Below are 19780 nucleotides of genomic sequence, written 5' to 3' on the forward strand. Positions count from 1 at the left end.
TGCTTTCATGCCGGTGGTTAAAGTCACATTCTAAATTTCATTACGTGTGGAGTCCTGGAAGAACAGCTCGAAAAAGGACCGCGTGCAGGATGTGTGCTGCAGTCAGCTGTTGGACTTGGAAAGCCACAAACAGCAGTAACAATAAGAGCTACTGGCTAGTCAGGGCGTACCATACACAACGCCAGTCGCTGTGATCCGTCCTTCACCGGCATCATCAATTAAATCCTTTGATTCTGGGAATACCATGATTGTCCCCATTTTAGAGATTTGGAAATTCATGCTCCAGGAGGTTAGGTTTCTCGGGCAAGGTTGCAAAGCTCATCAGTGGCCCCCAGCTGTACCGTCCCGGTCGTAAGCAGGCACTCTGCGCCAACACACCTGCTCCCCTAACCCACGCCAGAGCTTGTTAACAGCACAAAATGGCACTTAACCCAGTAGAGCCGATGCCAAAATCACGGGAGAAATCAGGCAGCGACCGCAAAGGGCTTTTTATTATGATTCAGACCGCCGACTCCTCCCGGTGGCGACCCTCCGTACACGCACCCCCAAAGTAGGCTCTCCCGAGTTTCTCACATCAGAAGCACATTCTCCAAACCCAACGCAGGGAGCGGCTGGTGTCAGAGTCGGCAGGGGGACGCGGAGAATAAGGCTTTCTGCTTCCGAGCAGTTCTCAAAGAGGCCCCGGGGACGTGAGGTGGACACCAGGCCACCGAGTCTGTGCCCCCGCGGGCTCCGAAACGCCTGGGACCCGACACACGGCTTTGTCCCCGTGACGAGCTCCTTACTGAGGTTCCCGAGCATAATCTGCTGAGCCCCCTGTGACCCTGGGGTCCGGGACTCCGGGACGAGGGGCACGCACCCCCTCGACGTCCGGGTCCCTCGCCCACCGGAGCTCCCCGCGAGTTCTGCAGCCTGGCACCTGTGTGGACGTCGCCTCCCGCTTGGCGGGGAGGATGCGCGCGCGCCCCGGGCCGGGGATGCTGACTCAGCCCGGCTGCTCGCCCACATCCCTCGCGCGCAACGCGATGCTGTCGCTTCTGCAGCAAAGGGGGGAAAGCAAAGCGCCCGTGGCAGCCGGCCGCGAGCTTCCTAGGGCCCACACGCCCCCTCCCAAGGGGAACCGCTGGGGTGCGCGAGTTGACGAAATCGGGGGAAGCGGGCACGAGAGGAGGAACTCGGGGTCCGCGGCGCTGCGCGCGCAGCTCACACCCGAACTGGAAGGAACCTGTTCTGCCCGGGGCGGGCGCAGAGCCGCCGCAGCCGGGAGCCCAAGCCCTCCGGGCGCGGGCGGGGCCGGCGGGAAGGGAGGCGGCCCGGGGACCCCGCACGTCCGGCCGGACGTGTCCGCAGAGTGGGTGCCGGCGCGCCCCGCTTACAGTGCGGCCGAGCGCCGGGGTCCGGTCGGGCCAGGCGCGCCAGGATGCGCGGGGCCGGTGCGGGTGGGGGGCGGCCCCGCGGGACCCCACGGCCGGTCTGGGGTCTGGCACGGAGAGGCCGTTACCTTCCGTGACCCCCGGCCCGGGCCCCGGGCGGGCGCGGGCCCGGCACGGCCTCGTCCACGTGGGCCGGCGCGCGCACGCCGGGCCGGCCCCCTCCTTGGCGGCGCTCCGCGCTCGCAGCACATGGTCGGCGGCGCGCCCCCGAGGCCGGCGGAGACCGGCTGCAGCCGGTATAGGATAAGCGATAGGCAGCGACGCGGGGCCGGGGCGCGGACGGCGGCACGCACGGCTCGGCGCGGGCGGCGGGGAGGGGGGCGGGGGGCGCGGCGCGGGGGCCCGAGGCGCGGGAGCGGGCGGGGGGCCGGAGCCGGGCGCGGCGGGGCGGGCGCCCGGGGCTCGCCCGCCGGAGCCAACTTGCCCTAGGCTCGGGCCCACGCCCTAAGGGGTTAATCCTCTCTCGTGTTCCCGAGCGGCTTATAAGGAGGGGGCGGCCTGGCCTCCGCCTTATTGGGAGCCTTTTGGGGTTTATTCTCTTCCCTTCTAACTTGGTGAGTTGGCTTTATCATTTTACATGTTTAAAAGTTTGATGGTGGGGTGTGGGTGGTTTTTTTTTTTTTTAAAGCTATGTTGGGAGCTTTTGGGGGCTGGTGGGGGGGGGTAGGTTGGAGGGAGGAAGAGGAAACCACTTAACTGCTTAACATTTTGGAGAGGTTATTCCCCCGAATCTTCTCTGACAGTTGGGAATGCCCGGGGCCACCGGGATGGCGCGCTCTCACCAGTGCGGGCAGCCGAGAGTTGCCTGTCGGTGGCCCGGGTACAGTCGGTGTCCGGAAAACACGTAAAGGCAGGTTTGGCCTTTGGGTGCCCCCCGGCCCAGGCGAGGGGCTCCGGGCTGTCGGGCGAGGGGGGCGCCGCGCTGAGCCCCCTGCATGGATTTTCCGCATGAAGTTGCTCGCGCGTCACAGGAGCGAAATGTCAGAGGTACCGTCCCCAGGCTCGCTCGCGCGCGCGCGCAGGGCGACCCCGCAGCCAGCGCCTGGGAAAGCGGGGTTCCCGGCCTTCCCCCGCCTGACACACGCACCCGGGGCGGCCGACGGGGAGGCAGGCATGTCCCCGCCGAGAGCAGCTCGTCCACCTTGACCGTCATGGCTGTCAGCGGCTGACGGCTGGTCCCGCTCAACTTCCAAGGTTCCCAGGGCTGCCAACCACGGGAAAGCGCCCGGGTAGCTGAGCGGCGCTGTGGCCAGGGAGGATGGTTTTGCAGAGGAAATGGGTTATTTCCTTGTGTTTCTTTTTTAAACTAGACCGCCACACTCTCCCAGCAGACAGGTGATAGAAGTTTGTTAGGTGGCATGTAACATGTCACCAAACACGGGGGGCGTCAGCCTTAGAGAAAAGCTCCCCGGAGCCAACCGGGGAAGAGCAAGCAGTGACACCTTGTCATCCTGGAAGCTGGTTTTGTTTGCACGGTTATAGACACACCAAGCCAGCTCTTTCTCAAAGGAGACGGTTTCTACCCCGGGGAATGGGATTTCTCGGTAATCTTATTATTTTGCAAATCATACTAAGTGGATTGGGAGGAGGGTCTTGTTTGCAAAAACAATCCCAAGTGCTATGCAGAGATCTCGAAGTGATGCATCTCCCCATGTCCAAGCACCAGTCCCTGTCATTGGGGCGGGGGGGGGGGCGATCAACAATACATCCTGCGTGGTGGATACAGAAATACCTCTTCTCATCATTAAGAGTGTCCAAGATAGTTCCAGTATGTATATAAACAGTGCAGCCAAGTGGAAAAGCTCCTTCTCTATGAGAACCACCAACCCTGAGTTTTCCTTCTGTGGTTTCCCAAAAAGGACTTTGCTCGGTGGAACTCCTGAGGATGACACTTAAATTAGGGGATAGGTTTCTACATCACGATCTTGTAAAAGGGGGTGAATCGGTGCTCTCCAGGGATTCAGAGCAGCTAAGGCTGCCGTCCAGGTTAGGTTTGGGGGTTTTGTTTTTTGTTTTTTTTTTTAAATAGAGAACTGAAGTGAGCTTCACCTAAATACAGACTGGTTTTGACAACTAGGGCTGGAAACAACTTGTCGAAAGCTGTTCTCCAGGCTACGCCTTTAAGAAGAATGGCGATTGGCAGTGGCTCGCTGAGGCTTTGTTCACACCAGCCTCACCAGCAGCTGCCACCGCTGCCCACCCAGAGCCTGCGTTTTGAAATTTGCTCTGACCTGACCCTGGACTGGCACGCTGATGGTCTATCACGTCCAGTATTTTGCGTCCTTCGTGCCTCCAGGGGACAGCTTTTCTCAAGAAATCAAATCGCAGAGGGAGTCCCAGCTATAGCAGATTCCCAAGCCTTGGCAGGATTCTCGTTTATTTAAGATTAGACAACCAAATGCTCATAGGAAATCACTCCAAACGACCCAGTGCATTTTGTCCGTTCTGCTTCCTTTGGGAGAACATTTGGGGGAAGGCGACATGGCTGCCAGGAACCCCCGTTCCGAATCGCAGCATTTTACCCTCCAGACCTCCGTGTCTCACCCCTGCTCTTAGAGGATGAAACTTAGGGACAAAGTCATTTCCCCATGAGTGTGCAGCCAGTTAATGGTAAATAGAAGTTCAACAAATAACGCACAAGGGCCTCACGAAGACAGACCTGTGGACCTTGCGTCAAAGGACTCAAAAATGAATTGAGAAAGATGAAAGGGTAACTTGGAGCAAGTGGGGGTCAAAGGCTATCAGAGAAATGTAGATTTTTAGGGCAGGCAGAGATCTGAGATCACCTCCGTCTAGTTCAACTCCCTTGTTCACCTCTTGACACTGAAAATCAAGGAGCAAGGTGATTCTCCCAAGGCTGTGGGGTCGCTCCTCGCTTGGCTATATCCCCACACAGTAAAACGAATATCCCATCCCGTCCCGTCAGAGAAATTCACATGCCCATAAAACCAAAACAGATTATTTCCATGTTCTGGAATTCTTAGAGCCTTTGAAGCCACAGGCCTTTCTCTCTTTCGTTTGTAGAGGCCAACCCGTTAGTTAAGCCAGTCGGCCTGCTGAGGGGATGGCAGAAAGGAAAGAGTCCAGGGGAAGGATTTATTCTGCAAGCAGGGACTTCCTCACTTGACGACTGGGTTTTAGGAGGCTAGAGCCGTGCATTGCTTCAGGAGCGCCCCAAGACGAATACTTTGTTCAGTGAACTTTTATTGAGCACATACTATGTGCCAGACACACTGCCAGGCACTGGGTCTGGAAAGAGCTGCCGACTGCCCTGTGTGCAAGGCGTCCTCAACCGTATGTTACAGAAACCCGGTTCTTCTATTATCATTCTGTACTGTGATCTTCAAAGTTCAGTATACCAGGGCATAGGATGCTTTAGGATGATGAAGGCGTAAACTTGGGAGTATCAGTGGGTTCTGGGGTGTCATCTTTCTTTTATGATGATCCCAGTAAAACAATAAAAAAGCTGTCCTCCCCAAACCTAAGAATGCAGGTGAGAGTTATATTTGGATCTAGCTCCAGGGGAGTAGCCCAGATGTAAAGTTTAAAGAAACAAAGGAATTGAACACCCAGAAGGAGCTCAGAGAGTAAACAGAAGGAAAGCAGTCAGACAGCTGCCATCTTCGAGCCAGCTGTCCTAGATCAGATCTAACCAACGTCCGGCTCCTTTACACCCACGTCTGCAAGAACCACCTGGCACTTGCACTTTCCTCCCGGCTCCCAGCTCTCCTTGGGCCAGTAGGTTTAACCTGAGCAATGAGGTGGTTGAGAACTCAGTGCTGAATACAGAAGTGTCAGCTGCCAAAGCTGGGGAGCTTTAAGGATTCCCAAAGCCAACCTCTTCATTTGACGAGTGAGGCACTCTGGCCCAGAGAGGTGCAGTGACTTTCTCCGGGTCACACAGTGACGTGGTGAAAGAGTCCTCACAATCTCTATAGGAAACGTCCCCTCCCTGGGCTTCAGAATGTTGTCCTGCATCCTAATACAGCGGGGCCCCGGGGAGACAGGAGATCAGATGCTGGACCATTTCGGTCCAGTCCCTTCCCCTCTCTGGGGGTCGGTTTCCCCATTTTGCAAAATGAGTGGGATTTTACAAAGAGGAGATGGACCCAGATGGGCTCCAAATCCCATTTTGGTTGTAACATTCTGTAATTCTAACTCCACCCACCCCGGGGCCTCCAGCCCCAGCCATCTTGCACATTCAAACCACCAACGGCAACAGGCAAAGAGAGAGATGGGCACCCATCACCAGAACTGAAGCGCTGGCCTCACCCAGGGCCTTCTGATAGTAGGAAACCTCGCCTTTGTACAAAAACTGCAGTCTAGTCTTGATCCTCTAAAATGCAACCCAACAGAAAGATTCTGTGTCTTGGTCCTGCAGTGATTTTAGGCTAGAGAGGGCTTCTGTTTGTCTCTTTGGGGCCTTTATCAATTTTAGCCCAGTGTGTTTTTATTCAGGTTGGCCCCGAGCCCTCTCTTAAAATGCTAAGATCTTATGGGCACCCTTCTGCGTCAGATCGTGCCAATGTGGCCTTGGACTTAGTCGCCACTGCTTGTCAGAAATGTCCTGAGCTCCGGGAGGACATGGCTGAATGGTTTTAAAGTATGATGGGATTTCAGTCTTAAGGTTCCTTATCATTATCATCAACAAACAATTTCATCCATGGAGGCAGAGGCCACCTCTCTATTTTCACTGTCCCCCCCTAGCGTAGGCCCTGGCACCCAGCAGTTACTTTGTTGGAAAGAATTAATTAAAGCTGTGTGCAAGGTACCTGGGGCGGGGGGGAAGGGATGCAAAGAGAAATAGGCCCCAGATTTGTTTTCCGTGAGCTTACAATTTAACTGAGCAAATAGGATAAACGCATGCAAGTAAACAGTACCCCGTTATTAAAGGGTGCCTGTCACGTGACGAGGGCTCCTTCGGTTGGTTGAGCGGATCAGAGGAAGCCTATAGAGCAGGAGGGTGTGACGGAGCAGGCCCTCACGGGCGCCAGCTGGAGGGGGGCCTCCAGCCTGGGGAAGGGGCACGGCCACAGGCAAGGTGGCTGGCCAGGCAAGCGACAGAGCAGGAAGAATGAAGGCTGCCGAGATCCGTAGGGGGCAGGGGCTCCCAATTAGGAAGGACTTTGAAAGTCAAGCTGAGCTCGTGGATTCTGTCCTTCAGAAAGAGGAAAGCCACGGAAAAAGTCCGAGCAGAAAAATGTCATGACGATGCAGCATTTCAGAAAGATTAATCGTACCAGACAGTTGAGAGACCAGTGAAGGAGTCTTGGGCTTCCAAGGCGAAGCTCAAAGGAGTGGCCCAGTAGGGGGGGGCGAGATGGGAGGGTGACCTGAGCTGTGGACTCCCCCCCGCACTCCCCCTCCTTCCCTCCTACCCTGCTCCCTAGGGCTGAACACGGTTCCAAAGCCAACACTGGCATGTACTTTTTTTTTTTTCCTTCTCAATCTTAAGCCCACTACCGTTGTCAGCTCCTCTGCCCCAGCTGCCTCATCTTGGGAGCAAACTTTGAAAGTCTTAACGGAGGAGGGGACTTGGGAAAACCTCAGCTGCTGGAGGGCTCGGGGTTCCCATGTTAAATCAGCCGCTTTCCGTGTTGGGAACATGAATGACAAACTGGTCTGTAATTGTTACCCTACACCCAGAGCCACTTAAGTGCTCTTCCAACCTTTGCCTTCAGCTCTCAGGCATGACACGTTGACACACATCAAAACGCAGAGGCCTTTGCTGCAGGGAGCATAGCGTCTTAAAGCATCTTATGCCCTATTTATGCAACCAAATAAGCCAACAGAGAGTAAAAAGTGAGTATACAGTCCTTTCAAAGTACTAGGCTACCATGCTATCAATAGGCTGAACAATATGAAATTAGGTCAGATTTGCTGCTTTGTAAGATTCTCAGAGCAGATTCCGAATACTGGATCCCCGTATCAGAAACTGGAAAGTCTACTGGCTAGATGAGGTTTTGTCCTGTTATTTCTCAATTGCTCTCCATTTTCAATAAAACCTGCCTTAGTATGTGAGCACGACAACTCGCGGCTAGGCCACCCACGCATCCTGAAAGTTCACCTGGATACAACTGTATAATTGTAGAGAATTCTTAAACTCAAGGTGCATTGCCATGAAGAGCGCGGAGACCACAGACTCATTTGTTATTTATAGGTATTAATTTTTAGTTGGGTTAAAAACACACATCACTATTTCAAAGTGTATGTAATTGCAGAGGTTTTGAAAATGTCCGCGTTTTATGCGCTTAAGCCCGCCGCAGAAGCCTTAAACGACCCTGCCTCCAGTGTTAAATACTGTTTCCCCTTAGTGGCGATACGGCACAGGGATCTGATGTTCTGATGTCTGTTGCAACCTGAACGGAAAAGCATAGCGAGGTCAGGAGTAACTTGGTTTAAGTTCCCTGGCTGTCCAGACCCCGCAAATTGGTAGTGCCTTATTTGGTCACTATATCCTAGAGTACTGGTCCTGTGTGGAGAAATTCCATTTCTCATACACCACGTGGTGACTGACTCTGAGGAACTCATTCATGCTAAACCAACACCCAGAAGACGGAATCCCCGAATTTTAATTCGTAGCCACAGTCCGTTCCCGTAGGTACAGCCATATGGGACCCCAGACCGTAATCAGAATGTTGCTGAGTAGGAAGTAGGATGGTCTGAATGACCAGGGGCATCAAGCAGAGATGCAGGACGTCTCCAGCACTTAGCTGCCCCTGCAAGGTGGCCTCTGAGCCTCTCTCTTACTAGGCTTCATTTCTGATCCACATTCCTTACGGTCAATTCAATCTTCCTTTACCTAACTTGTCTTCAGGTTCAAGGTCAGCACTGATCCTTGGTCTGGTGGCCATTCTTTGTCCTCCAAAGTGCCTCTAAATATTCTGCCCAGATTCTTTATGTTTTTTTTGGTTAGTTTTTCCATTTAACTGCCGTAGCTTGGAAGTCTGCCTTCCCAGAATCTTTAGGGGCTCCATATACAATACAAACATAGTTCATTAGATAGATAGATAGATAGATAGATAAGATGGATAGATAAAATGATAGATGACAGAGACAGATAATGATAGATATAAATGTGATGATAAAAGATGACATAGATGTATAGATAGTATAAAGTCTCTGAATAATAGTATCTATCTAACTGCACATGATTTAAATATTCATCAACCTAAGAAATGTAGTAAGTAGTTCTCATCTGTTATGTTGAGTATTAGAATCATCCACCCTCATGCCATTGCTGGTCTAATTTTTTTTTTTTTAACTTTTTCTTTTAGATTAAGAATGACCCAAAAGAAATCACAGCTTTGTTCCAGAGCCAATGTTTATACTCAAGTGCCTGATGGAGGATGGGGCTGGGTGGTAGCTGTTTCTTTTTTCTTCGTTGAAGTCTTCACCTATGGCATCATCAAGTCATTTGGTGTCTTCTTCAATGACTTAATGGACAGTTTTGATGAATCCAATAGCAGGATCTCATGGATAATATCCATTTGTGTGTTTGTCTTAACATTTACAGGTTAGTACATCTTCCAGCTTAAGAGCTATATAAGCATATGCCTCTTTCAGTCTGCCTAATTATGTAAGAGGCGCTGAAGGAAAAAGTCTGCTTGCCAGACTTGACTGCCTTCATTTAATGCACATGTGTTAAACACCTACTGTATGCACTCTCTTAGGATACTGTAGATTATTTTGAGGACAATAGCAAACCCCGGTTCAATGGGAATGTGGTCATTTCCTAAAGAAGCAGCATTAAACGTTCTTGGCATCCTGGGTCCTGGTCTCGTAAAAACAAGCTGAGGAAACAGGTTGGGAACACGAAAATGCGGCTACGTGAAAAAGAAAGCTGGAAGGTGTAAAAGGGTACACGGGAAAACTACCCATACTGTCCAGAGAGGATACTCTGAATTCCAGACACCCGTTTCCCTAAAGGACTTCACTGGCTCATCAGTCTGCCCAGCTCCCAGATCCAACAGCATCAGATGAATGGGGTTGCAGTGTAATTCTTAACATACTAATTTTCACTTGGTCCCATTCAGACCTAATTCAACACATCTCTGAGGTCTCGTGACGGTTCATCCATCTGTCAGGGGCCGCGCCAGGGTCTTCTGAGAAAGCAAGGCCATTGAACTTACCGCTGACAGTTAACGGGGCTGAACTTCAGCTTCCCTAACTTTACCCTAATATCCTGTAAGGAACCATTGCCTCTGAAGTTTTCTAAGCCTGTCTTTAAAGGTACTTAGTTTTCAGCCCTGTACTGTCTCACAAAGGTAGCTCCATTGTTCTTTGCTACCGGGTAAAGTCAGAATTTCTCCCGTTAGCCCTGATACCCTCTCCTACACGGTTCATGGAAGTACTCCTAGTTCCGGTTTGAGTATTAAGATACTTAATTTCTTAATTGGCAGGATGTTTACTTTCATGGAAAGATAACTTACATGAATTAGAACCAAAATTTTACATTTGGTAACCAAAATAAAACGAAAATCCCAAAGCTGAACTTTTAGCCGTTTTCTAACCAAAGATAATATAGTCAACAAGAAATTTCCAGCTAATACTATTATACCAGAAGATAATTGTTCTTCATGCTGTTATTCTAGTCATTAATGCCTTGAGTCTACACACTGCCTAAAAATGATCCTAGTGATTTCATTATTTGCTATATTAATATATTAGTTTACATTCAACTCACATAAGAGATAGGTATGCACCAACCCCAACAAAATTCTTCCTCCCCCCAACTCTGGAGGGTTCCCTTATCTCATTGTACTCAAGGCGGTATCAGTGGGAGCCTAAGTAGCATCTAACGAGGAAGCTCATCTTCCAGATTTAAATGTCCTGGAGGATACAGAGCACAGAAGCTACGCCAATTGTAATTCATCAGCCACTTTGAACTACCTATCCCATAGCTAGCCTCCTTTTGGTATGCATAACAGAATTCACCATACTTTCATACCATTTGCAAAAAAGTCAAATGGAACTTAGCTGGAATTTGACCCTAAACGGAGCCTTTTAAAAAAGAATCCAAAGCAGTGAGTATAGAAGAAAAAAAAAAAAAGCCTCGTACAATCACAGGAAAAGCCCATTTTTATTACAGAATAACATAAATTTCATGCATATCCAATTTTATAGGGGCTCCTGGTGAGTCAAAATCTTTCATCGGAGACGAAAGATATGTTTTATACTATGACTCTTGATTACTCTTCAAGGAGCCCCCAAAATATATTGTCCAGCTTGTGCAAATAGTAAAATAAGTCCTGAACTGACTTAAGGAACCATTGCACAAAATGTATTCTGTATCTTACATCATCACCTCCATGTTCAAGGCTTAAAAGATGGAATCTTACCATGGACTCACGGACACAGAGAACAGACGTGTTTCCCAAGGGGAAGGGGGAGGGGGAGGGATGGGGAGGGAGGGCGGGGTGAGCAGGTGCCAACGAGTGTAACAGGATGGAGAAACAGCAAGGCCCCACTGTGTAGCACAGGGAACTGCATCCCACATCCTGGGACAAACCATACGGGAAAAGAATATTTTTAAAACACGAGTGTATATACATATATGTATAACTGAATCACTCGGCTGTACGCCCGAAACGAACACAACGTGGTAAACCAACTACACTTCACTAAACGTTAGAAAATGTAAAATTAAACAAGATGGAATCTTAGAGTATATGTAGAGCTGATTCACTCTGCTATACAGCAGAAACTAACACACCATTGTAAAGCAATTAAACTCCAATAAAGATGCTAAAAAAATTTTTAAAAAAAGGAGTCCTAGGGAGGCTAAGGCTTTCGCCTCTGGGAGCTGAGACCCCGTTTTGCTCTTTCTGCAGCTCCTGTGTCCACTGTCCTGAGCATTGGGTTTGGACACCGTCTGGTGGTGATGGTCGGGGGGCTGCTGGTCAGCGTGGGCATGGTGATCGCCTCCTTCTCACAGAAGGTCTACCACATGTACATTGCCATCGGCATCATCTCTGGTAAGCGCTTCTCCTGCGCTCCCTCATTCTCCAGAGACTTAGCTTCTAGAACAAGGGAGGGGGGGAGGAGGGAATCAAATCCAAAGTGTATTTCTTTCTCCCTTTCTCTTTTTTTCTTTAAAATTAATAATGTCCCAGATCAGTCGTTTTGAACTGGGCTGTATGGGCTCCAGGGTATTCCCCTGGGAACCTCTTCTCAATGCCCAAGACTTTCTGATTTTTTTTTTTTTTTTTAATATTTACCAATGAGAAAGAGAACTTCTCTTTTGTGATAGTTTGCAGCCAAAAGACATCATTTTCACAAAGTAAGGTTTGAATTTCTTAAGCTGAGATTTCCCAAGTCGGGCTGTGAGGATCCTGAGCTGTAGGGGAGGGGTCTGTGCTGGACTTATTCTTAGGGGTCTGAGAAAACTTTTTTCCCTTTCAAAACACTTTAAATCTTTTCATATATTTCTACACATACCAAAACTCATTTATTTCCGAATAGAAGTCATGTATAAAAACTACATTTGATAAGAGTTCTGTCCATTGTGGATTATATAAATTTGGGGGGAAAAAATTGCAGAAAAGTAGGGGAAAAAAAAAGAAAACAGGTTTGTTTGTTTTTTTAACTCCTAGCTTTCCAAAACAGCTCTTGCAGTTTCTCCAGACCTCTGATGAAACCTGTTTTGTTTTTTTGTTTTTTTTTTTTTGCTACAGCACTATTTTCCAGAATGAATTTCTGGGCTCCCAGAACTTATCATTTTAAATATGAACACAAAAATCCCAGATCTTTGAATGCATTCTTCTGGCATCAATGAGGATGTGGTCCTTTCTATCGTTTTTGACTTTCCATCACAGGTCTGGGATACTGCTTTAGCTTTCTCCCAACTGTCACCATTCTGTCACAGTACTTTGACAGAAGACGCTCTGTGGTCACGGCTGTTGCTTCTACAGGAGAATGTTTCGCTATGTTTGCTTTTGCACCAGGTAAGTGGACGACTACAGTCTACGTGTTCACGTGAACTAGCTCTTCTTGCTACACTAACTTTTGCCAGCCGTCAGTTAATAGATTGACAGCTTCGACTGCGTGCAGAAGGAAAGGTTGTCTTCTCTCCTCCAGCACATTTTCAGGAGCTGTCTTCCCTAACCCCGATTTTAGGAATTCAGACATTTTCATGCTGGTCCAAGTTGACATAAATAGGAATATACAGGGGCACATATTCAGTGGTAAGGCGTGAAACAGCCATTCCAAAATAGATGATTTAATGATTCCGGATTGTTCCTATTATTCTATTTCTCTCCTTGGTCAAAAGAGCCATATTCAATGCGGATTTAAATTGTGCTAGTAAAGTCCCTTTCGTTAACCGTGTGTGGATAATCTCACAGGGAGATTTTTATCCCTGGTTTATTTCCCTATCTTAAGGAGAACCTGTGAATTTCACTAGCCAGTGGTAGACAAATCACCTTGGAGACTTAGATTAACCTCTTACTCTGCCGTTTCTTGGTGAATGTGTCAGTGGATCACGGCAGATTTGTTCAAAGGAGATACATGTAGTAGTATTTCGGGGTGACATGTCATGTCTGAAGCTTTTCAGATAGTTCCGAAAAATTAATGTATGCTTGCCTATAAATAGGCAGACAGAGGAAAATGTTAACTGTTGAAATTCACTGAAGTGCGGGCAGGCAGATAGGTATCATTCTTCGCACTTTTCCGTCCGTTTGAAACTTTTCAGAACAAAACATCGAGGGGAGAATCAGTGGCGTGTGAACGCCCTGAAGGTAGAAACTGCATCCCGGTCGGCTTTGTTCCCCAGCACAGCCCTGGCACCTGGTAGGCAGGCACTCAAGGAACGTGAGTTGGAGAAAAGAAGAGCAGACCGATCATTGCCAGAGGCGGGGAAAGCACTTTGAAATACCCAAGCCTGAAAGACTTTGCAATTCTGAGCTTTCCATATTAACAGGGGGAAAAGAGGTGTGAGCAAAGCATGCTACAAAGGTAAATGGAGACCCCCTGCCCCGGAATTCGGGGCTGTCTTGCTAAGCTGATCTTCTTTCTAGGGAACCAACTTACCATGTCTCTTATACCTGACTGTCAGCTCTCAGAGAATGAGAATCTAGTGAAATGAAATTCTAATGAACATCATTTCACCTCTGTGGGATGATGACGAAAATTCCTGAAGGTTGGGCTTCCCTGGTGGCGCAGTGGTTGAGAATCTGCCTGCCAATGCAGGGGACACGGGTTCGAGCCCTGGTCTGGGAAGATCCCACATGCCGCGGAGCAGCTAGGCCCGTGAGCCACAACTACTGAGCCTGCGCGTCTGGAGCCTGTGCTCCGCAACAAGAGAGGCCGCGACAGTGAGAGGCCCGCGCACCGCGATGAAGAGTGGCCCCCGCTTGCCGCAACTAGAGAAAGCCCTCGCACAGAAACGAAGACCCAACACAGCCAAAAATAAATAAATAAATAAATTTAAAAAAAAAAAAAAAGAAAATTCCTGAAGGTCTCGTGGGGCCTGCATTATCCTATTGTCACTATGGGGCTTGAAGCCCCCTTTGGCCTGACACCCCTCAACCCCCAGAGGACCCCAGCCAGGGTCCAGTCCTCCCCTCCGGGCTGCCTCTGGGCTGGCAGGAAGGTAGTTAGAACATTCCACAAAGTAGAAAGCGGAGGACTGTAGCAATACAGTTACTGCACAGGACTGTACTGTATCCACAAAATAACTGTCTTAATTCCAGGATAATCCTATGAGCTTTTAGATTCTTAGTTTATCTTCTCCTTCATCTGTTACTACTAAGGGTTGAAGGAGTGGATGGAGAACGATCTAGCTCAGAGGGTGGAAATTCTATTTTGAAGAGGCCAGAGAGGAAATATTTCAGGCTTCATGGACAAGTCCTTGTCGGATCCACTCATCTCTGCGGTGACAGCACAGAAGCAGCCGTAGACGACATTAAAGAATGATCTCGGCTGTGTTCTAGTCAAGGTTTATCATCCAGAACAGGCAGCGGGGGTTGGATTTGGCCCGCAGACGGCTGTCTGCCGAACCTCGACGTGGGTCACGGACTTAGTTCATGTCTTGAGTCTCTGCCTGGCGGAAGGCACCCACCAGAGCTCTTCCAGAGGCCTGGGCTGAAAACGTGTTATCTCTACTCATCCTTACGCACCTTCCTCCTTCTCGAGTCCTAACAGCCCCCAAACCTAGAAGAAAGGGTAGTGCCTGTCGACTGCATTCCCACGGCCGAGTAACTTGTTTACCTGTTTCCCAGTCCGTGTTTCTTCTCGCTCTTCTCCCCCCACCCACTCCCCACCCCCTCCCCGGTCTGGAGTTTGTTTCTGACCTTGGCTTTTCTTTCTCCTTCGCTCCTGCCCACCCAAGCCATCACGGCCCTGAAGGAGACCATCGGCTGGAGGTACAGCCTCCTCTTCGTGGGTCTCCTGCAGCTCAACCTCGTGGTCTGCGGGGCGCTGCTCAGACCCATCATCATCAGAGGACCCGGGACCCCCAAAACCACCGCCCACGAAAATCGGAAAGAAGCGCAATACATGCTTGAGAACGAGAAAACCCGCACCTCGATAGAGTCCATTGACTCAGGAGTAGAACTAACTACCTCACCTAAAAACGTGCCTGGTCACACGACCGTAGAGCTCGAGCCCACGGCCGACCTGCAGCAGATCCTGGGCCAGCCCGGCTCCACGCCCGGCTGCCAGAAGGCCCCGCTGCTGGACTTCTCCGTTTTGAAAGAGAAAAGTTTTATCTGCTACGCGTTTTTCGGTCTCTTCGTCACCCTGGGGTTCTTCGCCCCGTCCTTGTACATCATCCCCTTGGGCCTCAGTCTGGGCCTGGACCGGGACCGCGCTGCTCTCTTACTGTCCGCGATGGCGATCGCAGAAGTGTTCGGGAGGATCGGGGCTGGGCTGGTCCTGAACAGAGAGCCCATCCGCAAGGTCTACATCGAGCTCATCTGCGTCGTCTTACTGACCGTGTCCCTGTTCGCCTTCACTTTTGCCACTGAATTCTGGGGTCTCATGTCCTGCAGCGTGTTTTCCGGGATTATGGTCGGGACGGTGGCGGGGACCCACATCCCACTGCTCGCTGAGGACGACGTCGTGGGAATCGAGAAGATGTCTTCAGCGGCTGGCGTCTATGTCTTCTTCCAGAGCATCGCGGGACTGGCTGGACCGCCCCTTGCAGGTAAGTTAAATACACAAAGTAAAACCCTTGTCTGCTATCCTTTTACGATACTTTACTTTTCCATGATGGTCTATCCCAGGATATTGAATATACTTCCCTGTGCTCTACAGGAGGAGCTTGTTGTTTGTCTGTCCTGTATCTAAGAGTTTGCACCTGCTCACCCCAAACTCCCACTCCATCCTTCCCCCATCCCCCTCCCCCTTGGCAACCACAAGTCTGTTCTCTCAACCACAAGTCTGTGAGTCTGTTTCTGTTTCGTAGATGAGTTCATCTGTGTCACAGTTTAGATTCCACCTGTAGGATGCTGTCCTTTTATTAATGCCAGCTTCCTATTTGAGTCGAATGAAAAAAAGAACTATTGATTTTTATACTTGCAGAGAATTTTAGAGGTGTTGGGATAGAGGTTACCCGAGCCACCTCTCTTGACTTAAATATGAGGAAAGTGAAAGCCAGAGAATGTCAGCCTACAGCCCAATGGTAAATCAGTGACCAAGTCAGGATTAGAACCTGGGTCTGCAGACCAAGCTGCCCGGGCTTTTTCTACCAGTTGGCCTTGAAAAATGCTTGGCGGGGGGAACACTTGGATTTCTGACCTCATTACCCTCTGACTTTTGGGATAACAGAACTAAGGGTCTTCCATAAGCCAGCTTCCCTTCTAGGGAGGGGTTTTAGGGAACTGAACCTAGAGCTGCACTCTGCAGAGAACTTCACTCATCACTACAGAATATTTCCTTGTAGGAAGGACATAGGTTTGTTTTACATCTTAGCCCTGAAATAAGTCCTTGAGGTTATTGTGATTAGAAATCTTACCCCATGTGAAAAGATACCTGAAGTGAACTCGAGTGAAAATAATAGAGCTCTTTCCTCTTAGGAGAGGATGTCAGCTTTCCAAAGAAGTGGGCATCTCACTGTTCCCAAGTTTTAGATTGTCAACTAGGACAGATCAGCCCACGAAGAACATCTGAGTGACAGAATTTTCTCAGGTGCTAAGTAAGCTGTATGTTTGTCTACATCTTCTCTCCCGTCTAGAAAAGACTCCTACCTTCCACGTGTTTTTTTCTTAAAACAAACAAACAAACAAACCCCAGACAGAACAAGGAAGGCAGAGAGCCTGAGGAGTGGCTGAGTCTGGGGGAGCCGGGGGGTGGGGTCTTCGTGGCTAACGTGCCGATGCTCCCGCAGGGCTGCTGGTGGATCAGAGCAGGATCTACAGCAGAGCCTTCTACTCCTGCGCGGCTGGGATGCTGGTGGCCGCTGTGTGCCTCGCCCTCGTGAGACCCTGTAAAAGGGGGCTGTGCTGCCGGCCCCGAGCCGGGGAAGGGAAGGCCGAGAGGCACCGTGCGAAAGCTTTACAAGACATCCCAGAAGACTTTCTTGAAATGGACCTGGGGAAGACTGAGCACAGAGCTCCTATGAAAACGGAGCCCGTGTGACACGCTTGTCATTCACACCAGCCTCCCTGGGGGCTGCAGAGGGTGGGGGACAGGGGACCCAGGGCAGCAGAGACATGGACCACCCACCCGCTTTCCAGACTACACTCTAAAGGGAATGTATGCGTGAACACCACTACCAACATCCTTCTTTTTTTTCTTGTAAGTTTTCCTTTTCGCTTGTTTTTTAAGCCAAAACAAAAACCACCGAACACCCTTTCCGTACATCAACCTGGCTGTATTCAGTAGCAATACGAAGAAGCATAGGACTCTCGGGTTCGCATTCCGGTTTTAAAAGAGTGACATGAATTGGCAAAGTGGTTTTAAGAGCTCTCACATGTGATAAACTACTATCTTGGAAAAGGACATCTGGCCAAGGCCATTGAAATGAAATTGGCCATTCCAAAAAAAAAAAAAAAGAATCTTACATCATTTAAAACATTTCTCATTTTCAGAAATATGAACAAATTGTTTAAAACCCTCTGAAAAATACTGAGGTTTCCATTAACAAATTAGGGCCTCTGAATTTTCCACATAGTTCATGGAAATGAAGTACAGTTTGAGACCAAACATTTGGCTAGTAAACGGAAATTTTAAAAATATATGTAACTTGAACTTCATAAATGTGAAGATGACCACTTCTTTTTATGGCCAGTCACTACCAGAAGTATTTCAATACAGAATACACAGCACAGCATTCAAAAATGTGTTTCCTATTGCTTTTAATTATTCAGAAATATGTGATTGTAGTGTCTTTAATTTAAACCACTATTTATTATTAAGTTATTCTAGGATGAATAAAGTAATCAAAAGAAAGAAAATCTGAGACGTAAGCAGAATTTTTACCCCCTTTCTGCAATCCTTTACATGCCTGAAAGAATACTTCTTAACTTGTAAAGTGACTCTCGTAAAAGGCCAAGTTGTAAGGGTTCTTCAGTTTGATGAAAGACGACGTGCGTCATTTAAAGGGGGCCACGACGATGAGGAGCAAATAAATCGCCGTAGCTTTTTTAAATGGTTTGTTTTATCACCTAAGAATACTTGAGGATCTTCTTTGATCACAATTATATTTCATTGAATTGTTGAAGCATTTCTGATTTTTTTTTTAATCTCACCATTGAAGCATTTCTGTATTTCACGTGGGATAGCAGAGACATTTATTTTACCATCATGAGTTATATCATATAAACCTTGATTGCTCTATGTTACCAGAGTTATCGGGGTAACTGGTCACTGTTTTTTTTTTTTTTGGAGTTACATTACATGTATAGTATTTCTCATGTGCACATTTTTCTGTAAAAGGGCAAGTATGAGGGTAACAGGTTGGCTACGTGCTCATAATGTCCTGAATCTCACTTCACAGGTGACGGTCAGTACCGCTGCCCCATCTTTGTTCATTTACTGTTAATTTATGACAACTCAGGGGAAAAAAAATATAACAAGCCTAGTTTGCCTAGTTTGGTTACAGGTACACACAAGCTTGAATATTTCTCTGCACTGAAATGAAAGTGGCATAGTTCATCACCACCTGCTACATTTTTGTATAGTGTTTGATCAGCCATAGAAATAGGACAATCTGTAAAACTTTGGGGAGGAGCTGGGGAGGAAATGACAACGTGTCTGTCAAAAACAGACACACCTAGAACAAGTTGGATGTAGCAAATCTCTGTCACTACCAGAGAAGGACTTGGAGCTTGTGGCACTTTTGCAGACTTCATGACTTCAGCACTTTACAGCATTTTTTACTATGAATGTTCAATACAATTTAGTATTTATATCTGGTTTCAGAGCGATCTGCTCAAGACGTCCATTCTGTTAATTGCATGGAAAAAAAAATGTATGCCAATTTCAGTATGTCAGTAATCAAGGTTTTAAATGTTTGGCAGAAAATGAAAACAGGATTGCTGATTTGTTCTGTATTCTGTGACATTCTGGTACTTCTAGATTTGCAATAAATGTATGGCTTTTTTATTTAAAGAGAGTGATTCGGTTTTTTATTGACTCCTTGGCGTTCATTGTTGGATCCAGTTAAAGTTATAAAAACTCAAGTAAGATTCATGTCAAATAACGTTTTTAAAACCTTTTGTGCAAAATCTTTTAACTGCACTGGAGACGCATAAACGTTTCCAAGACGTGTTAGTTGAACATCATTATTTCATAAATGAAAAATAAATGAATGGGGACTTCCCTGGTGGTCCAATGGTTAAGACTCCACACTCCCAATGCAGTGGGGCACGGGTTCGATCTCTGGTTGGGGAACTAAGATCCCACATGCCACACAGCATGGAAAAAAATTTAAAAATAAATAAATGAATGAAATGATATCCTGGTGGCCACAGAGAGATAGCTCAGCCTATCAAAAGTAATAAGTGAAAATAGTTAAGACTAACCATACGTGGTTACAGAACAGGCCTAAGAACTGCTCTAACCTGTAAGTAAACAGCACGGACTTCCCATGCCAGGGGTCTGCAAAAACTTTTTCTGCAAAGGTCCAGATAGTAACTATTTAAGGCTTTGCGGGCCACACAGGCTTGGCCACAACTATTCAGCTCCGCCTCTGTAGGGCGCAAACAGCCATAGACAAAATGTAAATGAATGAGCATGGCTGTCTAAATAAAAGTTTATGGATACTGAAATTTGAATTCCATAGAGTTTTCACATACTATGAAATATTGTTGATTTTTTTCAGCCACATAAAAATGTAAAAGCCATTATTAGTTTGCAGGAGGTCAAGAAGAATCGGCAGTGGACCGGATTGGGCCTGCGGGCCT

General features: G+C 48.2%; 2 protein-coding genes across 9 annotated transcripts in view; one reads left to right on the forward strand and one right to left on the reverse strand.

The window, feature by feature from the left end:
* The window catches only part of ARSG (arylsulfatase G), a 118082-nt gene that overhangs the window by 87443 nt on the left and 10859 nt on the right, over positions 1–19780 (reverse strand). The window contains exon 1 of one of the 5 annotated variants that reach the window (XM_057536959.1): positions 1377–1475. The exons of the other annotated variants lie outside the window; for them this stretch is intronic. The gene's annotated coding sequence lies outside the window, so the exon portion shown is untranslated. Of the gene's footprint in view, positions 1–1376; positions 1476–19780 lie in introns of those variants that run through there. 5 annotated transcript variants of the gene reach the window in all.
* Positions 1605–18986, forward strand: SLC16A6 (solute carrier family 16 member 6). 4 transcript variants are annotated; one of them, XM_007185570.2, is made up of 7 exons: positions 1854–1987; positions 7115–7235; positions 8711–8949; positions 11267–11410; positions 12251–12379; positions 14764–15579; positions 16762–18986. In XM_007185570.2, the coding sequence occupies exons 2-7, from the start codon at positions 7204–7206 to the stop codon at positions 17010–17012; spliced, it is 1611 nt and encodes a 536-aa protein (XP_007185632.1). In that variant the 5' UTR covers positions 1854–1987; positions 7115–7203; the 3' UTR covers positions 17013–18986. The 4 variants fall into 4 exon arrangements, with proteins under 4 accessions (XP_057392939.1, XP_007185632.1, XP_007185633.1 ...); XM_057536956.1 differs by lacking the exons at positions 1854–1987; positions 7115–7235 and adding an exon at positions 1605–1669; XM_007185571.2 differs by lacking the exon at positions 7115–7235 and having other exon boundaries at positions 1855–1987.

This window comes from Balaenoptera acutorostrata, chromosome 20 (genome assembly GCF_949987535.1).
Source record: "Balaenoptera acutorostrata chromosome 20, mBalAcu1.1, whole genome shotgun sequence".
In the NCBI taxonomy this organism is placed as follows: Eukaryota; Metazoa; Chordata; class Mammalia; order Artiodactyla; family Balaenopteridae; genus Balaenoptera; species Balaenoptera acutorostrata.

Bases quoted from the DNA above. Each gene is read 5' to 3' on its own strand.
- SLC16A6 (XM_057536956.1), top strand. From the start codon at position 1,623: ATGGTCGGCGGCGCGCCCCCGAGGCCGGCGGAGACCGGCTGCAGCCG. The intron at 11,411-12,250 runs GTAAGCGCTTCT...TTTCCATCACAG, and splicing joins TGCCATCGGCATCATCTCTG to GTCTGGGATACTGCTTTAGC. The intron at 15,580-16,761 runs GTAAGTTAAATA...ATGCTCCCGCAG, and splicing joins GGCTGGACCGCCCCTTGCAG to GGCTGCTGGTGGATCAGAGC.